General features: G+C 43.3%; 1 protein-coding gene across 1 annotated transcript in view; it reads right to left on the reverse strand.

Annotated features, from left to right (window-relative positions):
- Positions 1–8,351, reverse strand: part of MED14 (mediator complex subunit 14) — a 35,553-nt gene extending 27,202 nt beyond the window's left edge. Inside the window, exons 1-5 of the mRNA XM_048289444.1 lie at positions 8,161–8,351; positions 6,792–6,818; positions 1,674–1,779; positions 905–1,078; positions 350–479 (exon numbers count right to left, since the gene is read on the reverse strand). Coding sequence (XP_048145401.1) covers positions 350–479; positions 905–1,078; positions 1,674–1,779; positions 6,792–6,818; positions 8,161–8,336 — 613 coding nt within the window. The 5' untranslated portion in view covers positions 8,337–8,351. The remainder of the gene's footprint in view (positions 1–349; positions 480–904; positions 1,079–1,673; positions 1,780–6,791; positions 6,819–8,160) is intronic.
- Positions 8,352–9,379: the final 1,028 nt, after the last annotated feature.

Consider the following 9,379-nt stretch of genomic DNA (forward strand, 5'->3'; position numbering starts at 1 on the left):
CAGCTTTACTAAGTTGCATTTTAAAAACAAATTAAGATGAAGTAGTCCAAAGACCATTTTGCAAAACATTTGCTAAAAGAGCAAGACACTGTCTAAAACCTTTTGGCACTACCTGCACAGGATTTCCTCTTGAAAGTCAATATTTCAGCAATATTATCAGTGCCTTCATTTTTCAAAGAGGGGAAAAAACCACATCTTTTAATGTCATACAGAGACAGGATCCTAGTCTTAATAGACGAAGCATCCTTAATGGTCTCAAGCTAACATTTAGTTTTGCTTTAGCATTAAAACAACAATTTTAAATCAGCCTGCAATAACGTATCCTTCAAAAAGTAATCCCAGTTCTTACCAACTGTAAGATTTGCCAGCTGTGGAGGAAGATCCGTAGTCACGAGTCGATGCCGAAGAATCTGGTTTAGCTGATGAAGTGTGGTTTGCTTCTCACTCTTTGTTATTGGGTCAGGAGGGATTATTTTATCCTGTTACAATAAACACAAGCAAGTCTACGCATCTCAAACACTTTAAACAGATTGACAGCAGCCATTGTGAAAACCAACCAGACCAGAAGTCTGAAAATATAAATACTACAGGTCACTGCCCAGTGAAGTTTTCTATCTCACACTGAGATTTGCTTTCCAGCTGATTACGTTTTACCCAAGACTGACCACTGAGAAAAATCACTAAATTTGACAGAACTAAATAAATGGAGGGAACGTTCTACTGGGAAAGCGTAACTTGTTCAAACAGGAAGTGTTCTGCATGAGAAACTGACACTGCAGAGACTTGGCTCTAGGCCTGTACTGAGCTACAGTTCCATCTGCACACAGACAATTAGTTTGATTACTGTGCATTTGATGCTGTACAGGGGATTCCCACACCCCCCAGACACAGCAGAGTTATTTACCCTAATGCAGGTGGGCAGCCGAGGGTAGGATCCAGTTGTCAGAACATCAATTGCATATGGGATGGCAAAGCTGGGCAGCCGAGCATGAACCAAAGCATCTCGAGCCAGCGATGCCAGACGATCAGCAGTGTCCACAAACAGGATGGCCTGCTGATCTAAGAAACTGGATATCATCTGTAAAGGACAAGGAGTAGGAAAAAAAGGCAATTTAAAAAAATGCACAAATCAATGGCCCTTTATAGTCAGTTTATCTGTCACTTCCAATTCAAGTACATTTACAAAACAAAGAAAGAATGAATATTCTGGCCACTTCTTACATTCACATGCAAGGACACCTAAAATCCACATGCCATTCCTGGTGCTGTGGGGGATCTGTGCAGCTTCACAGCTCTTTATCTGCTGATTGCTACTGGAATGCAACCATACTTGTTTGTAATCAGTAGGGGCTTGTTTTTCTGCAACATTCTGGACTTTATTCTTATTTATCCAAGATCAGGATGAAAGTGATAATAAGAACTAACACACCCAGATCACCATCTTCCCTGTCCTGTTATCTCAACCCAAAGCATTCCTGAAACTATGTGCAGACAAGCCTTTCATTTTATGTCACTGATGAGTTTTTGGGAACATGAACTGTTAAAAAACAAGATTATACAATCTCTAAACAGGAATATTTTTTTCAAATTTCTGTAGTAAAAAGAAGTCAGGGTGCAGCAATATCCCATATCCCTCAGAGACTGTTTCATGCCAGACTCTGTCTCTAACTTACCGCACACTTTTCCACCTTCCCAGCATTATTAGCCCACTTGACCAAGGCTAACAAACGAACAAACAGCTGACGAGTGCGACTTGCAAATTGCACTATCTCTATTTTCCTGCAAAAAAAAAGTAAATGTACATTAAGCCAGTGCTCAGATATATAATAAAGCTGTAATTTAACTGTGTGCCAATTAAAAAAGAAAAAGAGCTGTAATGATAACTTCTAATTGTGTTAATACAGGCATAAGTAATATGTAGCTTGTTTGATTAAGAGCATGGGGGGAAAAAAGCTCTGTTGTGAATACCTAACAATATACATGGATTCTAAATCATGACTGTCTGGGGAAACAAAAAGCATATTCATAGGAATTAATCACTGACTGTAAGAGAAACAATTCCATCATGAACTCAACTAAATTATCTTTACAGCTTTTACAGGATTTCCTCAAGGCTTAAGATTAAGTTTAAAGTAGGCAACACACCCAAGGATTACAGGACCTGACAGTAACATTACACTTACATTCACTATAAATAAACAGACAAACAAACAAACAAATAAGGTACTAAACAAAATACATTCTAGCTTTTTTACATCATCTTTACATAGTATGTTACAATATGGAAATAGGGGGGTGGTGGGGAAGACCACAAAAACCCTACCCTGTAACTTTCCTTTCCATTCCTGCCTTGCAAAGAAATGGAAATAAGGACTTACTGACTCTCAGTATTCCTCCCACCATTCTTTGTATTAGATAGTCAAAATGAAGGAGTATATGTCTGCATGTCTTCAGAGTTAATTTTTGTAAAAGAGAATGCAATACAGGCATAGGCTGATTTTCATGCTTTATTACAGATCTACACTGTAGATGCATCAGATGAGACACAAAGATCTACAGTGTAGATCTGTAATACCATACAATCTGAAATACCACTTCATCAACTGTTTATAGAGGTTTTCCTCCCTTTCTGTGGGTTCAATTTACTAATTTCACTACGGTTTTCTACTTAGTTTGGAAAAAACCCCGAACCTAAGCTGTTTTCCTAATAAGGTTTTCTAAAGTAACAGAAGCGTTTGGACAAAAAGAACATTAATTAGTGCATAAGACACTGGCTTCTAACAAACAGAAGCTGCACCTCCTGATCCCAATCTGTAAAACACAAACTCATAACACAGAAAGAGCCTGATTCTGCTGAGAGTATTGGTGTAATGAGGTTAACTTTTCTGGGCAAGTAAAGCATAATCTGCTTGTAGCAGATGAACATGTAAGGCCAGAAGCACAACTAATACCATCTGTTCCTGTTTCTTCCATTACATACTGTGAACCTCATCCAAGAACTTGGGCATTAGGCCAATAACTTCTCCGTGTTCTAGAGCAAATGTTTTGGAATGGCATTCAGCCTGATATTAAGATTTCAAGCGGTGGACAAGCTGCTGTACGTACACACTGCCCTAACAGTAACCACACTACAAAAACAAGATGTTGAGAATTTTGAAAGATTCAGAAAAACTTTATGAGATTTGAAAGATGACTATAGTGAGACTTTAGAAAGCCAGCAATCTCTCAGACAAACTCCACATAGAAGTTGCTAAAATCCAGTAGTTATGTCAAACGTCTACGGTGAAAGCCGCATGATAGCAGGAAAAATTCAAATTGATGTTCTGTGACTAAAAATAAATTAAAAAACCAGCCCCCCAAAAGCACAACGATTTAATAATGAAAATGACTGACAAATCTAGACAGAGTATTCCAGTAACTATTCCATTAATACCACTTAAATGAAGTTAGAGAAGACTTGTTACTTCGATTTGACAGAACCCTGCTTCCAGAAGCACCACCATCATCCCTCAATGACAACTGCATTGGGAATCGACTTCTCTAATAAAACATAAAGGCCTTAAAATTTGCTGCATTGTCTTTCATTATAGGTACATGACCTTATTCTGGGCTACACAAAAATAAATATTCAACGAAGATGAAACTTCAGGAAAGAGTTTATTTACAAAACAAGAAACAAAAATTAAAAATCTTTCTAACAACCACGTTGCTCAGTGCATTTTTTACCCCTGGTCTTCACTGCTAAGTTTGGATTTCAGGTTTTGGGTTCTTCAGACTAATTAATGGCTGAGTCTGGGGGAGTGAAGCATTAGCTACAGTAGAATTAAATCAAGTTAAGGACCACTTCAGCAAGCTTGACATACAAAAGTGCATTGGAGTGGATGGGTTGCCTTTCAAGGATTCTGAGGGAGCTGATCCATGCCACTCTAAAGTTGCTCTCTACCATTTTCAAAACCCACAATGATGAAAGGTCTTGATGACAGCAAAAAGACAAACACCATGTCCTTCTTCAAGAAGGCAAAGGAGGAGCCAGGGACCTATAGGTCAGTTGGCCTAAGTTCAGTTAAGAAAAAAATTCACAGGACAAATCTTTCTTTAAGTTATGTCCAGATAAATACCAAGCAAGCATGAAATTAGCCTGGAAACTACCAGCAGAAATTTGCCAAGGGCAAACCACCTCTGATCAACAAATTGCCTTCCACAGGATGAACTGCTATGTGATCAAGGGGAGATCAGAAGATGGATTTACATTCGCAGGAAACATGTGACATACAAGGATGGGCTGAGGAAGCTGAGTTTGCTCCTGCTTAAGAAGAAAAGGCTGTGGCAAGATCCTACTGCTATCCTCAAATATCTAGAGGGTATTGTAGGGAAGATGGAACTGGACTCTTTTCAGAAGTGCAGAAGGCCAAGGTACAACAGCTACAAACTAAACCAGTGAAAAACTAGTTAGACATGAGAAAAACAAAGAAACACAGTGATGTGGTCAAAGACTGAAGTAGATTACCCAGAAAAAGATAATGATACTGTGCAAAAACCAGTCTCCATTACCAAAAAGAAAGCCCCTGGATTTCCCCAGCAACTCAGCACAACTAATTTTACGCCACAGCACTAATGTTTTTTTTTAATCCAACCACTTTATTGTAAGAGTTATTTATTCCTACAATTGACAACTAATAAATGACCCTGAAAAAAAAGGCACTGTATTATACTACGATGCATAATTTCTCATCGGTTTTTCTTATCACAGCATCTTTTAAATAGGCACTGTTGTACAGAACTTATATTTTATGTGAACTTTATTAGAGGATAACACCATCACATCTTCACCAAAGTATATATGCCATGTCACTAGGCTCTAGCTCCAAGAAACAGAGCTTGAAGCCCAACTACTGAAGCCACTACAGTCTCAAAGCTCGAGAAAATATGGATAATTCAGCTACATTCCTACAGATGAGCTCTTCCAAGAGCTGGAAAGCCACTTCACCAAGAGGAGTTGTAAGCCAAAGTTAACAAGGATATTGTTTTGGGGTAACTTTATGATGTTGTACCCCATATCGCTGTTCTATGCTCAGAAATTAATTTTTTGCCTTTTCTGTGCCTTTAAAGTGAGCCTGAGAGGGCGGAGAGAAAAAAAAAACCTCAGCAAAACTTTCAAAGCAGTTTACAGTTTGTTTTCAAGGACACAGAGACAGAGACAGTTCCCTGCGTCCAGCTGCGGCAGCAGAGCGAGAGCGGAGGGAAGCACCCGGCTTGCTTTCCAGCCAGCTTTCGGCCTTTTCCCCGGAGAGCTGGACTTTTGTTTTCCTGGGACTTCGACTTTTCCCTTCTTCTCTGCTGGACTGTTTCAACATCAGAATACATTGGGAGGGCTTTCCACCGAGGCCTTGGCCCTGGAGGTGGGCCCACCCCGTTCCAGCTCTGAGGAGGAGGGGAGAGGCTACCTATGGAAGGACTTTGAAATTTTCCCAGGTTTTTCTCTCCACAGCGAGAGGTTCTATTATTATTTAGCATTATTACCCTTTTCCTGTGTGTTTGTTAGATAAATAGTTTTATCTCTTTCACTTTCCTTTGAGGAAAATTCATTTTTTCCCGAACCTGGTGGGGGAGGGCTGGTTGTAACCTGCCTTCTCTCAGAGGGTATTCTCCTCCAAATTTGTCCAAACCGGCACAGATGTGAACATTTAATTTCAAGACAATTTCAACCCAAGGACATTCATTGTACATTGAAGGCTGTCTTATTTCGTTTTCTCGGTAGTCCATTAGGATTTAAGTTGCTGCCCCAGATCCACGTGCCTAACAAAGCCGAATCCAACTTTACCTAGAAATGCTAAGTACTGAGATGGGAAAAAAACCCCCCAATCAGTACAAGGGAGCTCTGGACCCAAGTTGGACATAATTTCCTCAGTAAATACAGTGATAATTAAAAACCCAAGCTAAACCAAATCAAAACCCACACTGTTTCTCTTAATAAAATACTATGCAGAAGGAAAAGGGGTACAAGTAATCATTCCAGGTTATGATTCCATGAAAATGGGATTAATTCCACATGTTATGAGAGTTTTGGAAGGTTTGAGATAACAATTAATGATCATCCTGGTACACAGAATTCTTTATTAAGATTCTTAGGAATATCATAGCTCCTATATCTCTCTAAAGACATTTGGGTCAATTAATACATCAACACAAAGGGAACAATATTCTGACAAGTTTCGTAACATTTATTAAGAGAAACAAAAAAGTAAATGGATTTTTTTCATCTCAGCAGGGTGCTGTTCTGGTCTCTTACATTTGCTCTCCATTAATTTCCACACTTCAAAACCAAATAGAACAGGAGCAGAAAACAGTGCCCAGGATAAGAAAGATCAGGTAAAATGGAAAAATGCAGAAAAGAAGTTTTTACCTTGCTGTCCTTGTTCTGAACAAAACATTTCTTTATCACACTAACTAGAATCTCCAGTTCCCTTTCATATCAGCTTTACTGTCAGTTCATTGCTTCAAGATTCATGAAGAGAAAAATCCCCTTAACAGAGTTCACCTACTGTAACAGCAACAAAAAAAAGCCCAAAACAACTGTAAACCCAAACACCAACAAAACCCAATATTGTCACTGATGCTGAGAAAAAACTTGAAAATATGTAGTGACAGCAAGACAGACAAAGCTTATTTTCTTTCATAAAATCTAAAATTACGTGAAAAAGATTTTATTTAAACAGCAGTATATTAATATTAACATCCTAAACAAGTTCCATATTTTAACATGTATTACAGATTTTCTTCTCATAACTCACCTTTCCATATCAGTCTTTCTTGGTAATCTATATGAAAGAAGAGGGGGAAAAAAAATGTATTATATATTGTCCTATTACATTTCAGACAACTAGAAATTTAATTAGCAACCTTCAAGCACAGGAACTTCTACACAACTAGAAAGCATAGAAAAAATAGTACCATGGGTCACCTTTCACTACTCTGTACCAGGCAAACTGGAACTGGACAAATTAATTGAGAAGTTTGATGAAGGGTACTGAAATCAATTACTCTACACACGCCATAAACACAAAGGACGGACTTCTTGACTGATATTCTGGAAATTTTTTCAAAGCAAACTAAAACTTAAAATTCCTTGTCCTGTCCAGACTTTGAATATTCTTTAACTCACGTCAGGCAAACTTCAATTTGCACCCTTACCAGACATGGTACTGTACAAGAGCTATACCTATTTCTTCCCATTTGTTCTGTATGTCGCTTCTTGAAACACACAGCTTCCCCACAAGAACCTCTACGGTTAAACAACGTTAAGAGGGAAACAGGTTTATTCAGAGTCCAAATGCTTTCTGGAAAGTTTTTCTTGGCCCAAAAACATTCCTTTGTTTTGCCACTTCAAACGCAACAACATCGGCATGGCAGATCATTAAGTAAACGTAAATAACTTATTTCCCCAAAATAATCAAACAGTATTTTTAAAACTACAGAGGCAAGTCAAGGAGTTGCAGCATCTGAAAACACCTCAGTTTCAGACATTCCAGCTTCACACATTTTGATATCAGTACCAGCACTACAGTTGGGGTTTTTTGGCAGTAACTTGGGGCCAAACTTAAGCATTTAAGCAGCCAATCGGCAGCTGCTTTCAGTTCTCACAATCATTTTCTCTGTTTATGACAGATCACTCAGCAGCTTTCGCTGTGCCCCTGGACACAGCCTGATGCAGAGACCAACCTGCCTGCACAGGCATCTCCCCAGACGGGAGAATGGGCAAGGGTACTTACAAGAGCAGGACAACGGGGAATGGGAAAGAGAGTAAGTTTAGATTAGATATCAGGAAAAAATTCTTCCCTGTGAGGCACTGGCACAGGCACAGGTTGCCCAGAGAAGCTGTGGGTGCTGCATCCCTGGAAGCGTTCAAGCTCAGGTTGGATGGGACTCTGAGCAACCTGGTCTAGTGGAAGGTGGCCCCGTCCATGGCAGGGGGTTGGAACAAGATGATCTTTATGGTCCCCTCCAACCCAAACCATTTTATGAATGGAAAAGCGCAACCACCTCCCCCCACTCCAGCCCCGGATGAGCTCCGGGACAGATCCCTGGCGAGGCCTCCGCATCCTCCCAGGATGCTGCGAGGCGGCACCGCCAGCCGGGCACGGAGAGATCTGCGGCACTCACAGGTCGGCCAGCACGGTGAGCTCGGCGTAGGTGCGGTGCAGGAGGAACTCGATGAGGGTGCTGAGGCGGTAGCCGGGGCTGGCGGCGGCTGTCACGGCGCCGGGGGCCGGCGGGGCCGGGGCTGACGCGGGGCCGGCCGGCACCAGCTGGGCGCTCTCCAGCTGCACCGGCGCCATGGCGGCGGCGGCGCCTCGGCCCCGGGCAGGAGCCGCGCGGCAGCCCGGGAACGGCTCCCGGTGGCGCCGGCACCGTGCCCGGCTCGCCCCGCACGGAGGGAGCGGGGAAGGGGCGGCGGGAGCGGGGCGGCTCCGCAGCGCTCAGAGCCCGCCGGGCGCAGGGGCCGCCGCCATGATGGGGCACGGAACCGGAAGCGAACGGGGAACCTTTCCGGGAAGCGCGGGCGGGGCGGGGGCCGCGGGACGCACACGGGATACAGGGACACCCACGGGATACAGGGACACCCACGGGATACAGGGACACCCACAGGGACACCCACGGGATACAGGGACACCCACGGGACATAGGGACACCCACGGGACACAGGGACACCCACAGGGACACCCACAGGGACACCCACGGGATACAGGGACACCCACGGGACATAGGGACACCCACGGGATACAGGGACACCCACAGGGACACCCACGGGACACACACAGGGACACACACACGGGACAGGAGATGGAGCTGCCATTGTGCCACGGGACCGCTGGATCCCGCGATGGGTCAGGCTGGAAGCGACCACAGCGCGCCATCTCGTCCCACGTCCCTGCTCGAGCAGGGCCATCCCAGAGCACATGGCACAGGATTGTGTCCAGACGGTTCTGGAATATCTCCAGTGAGGGGGGCTCTACAGCTTCTCTGGACCATCTGTCCCAGTGCTCGGTCTCTGCACAGGAAAGAAATTCTTCCTTGTGTCCAGGGCATCAGTTTCTGCCCCTTGCCTCCTGTCCCATTGCTGGGCACCATGGAGCAGAGCCTGGTCCATCCTGTGCCCCCTCCCTGCAGACATTGACAGACAGGGATAAGATGCCCTCTCAGCTGCCTCTTCTCGAGGTCGAACAGGCCCTTCCTCAGAGAGATGCTCCAGTCCCTTCATCATCTTTGTCACCCTCCACTGAACCCACTCCAGGAGCTCCATGTCTCTCCTGTCCTGAGGAGCGCAGAACTGAGCACAGCACTCCAGGTGATCCTCACCAGGGCTGAGCAGAGGGGCAGA

This window comes from Corvus hawaiiensis, chromosome 2, assembly GCF_020740725.1.
Source record: "Corvus hawaiiensis isolate bCorHaw1 chromosome 2, bCorHaw1.pri.cur, whole genome shotgun sequence".
Taxonomy (NCBI): Eukaryota; Metazoa; Chordata; class Aves; order Passeriformes; family Corvidae; genus Corvus; species Corvus hawaiiensis.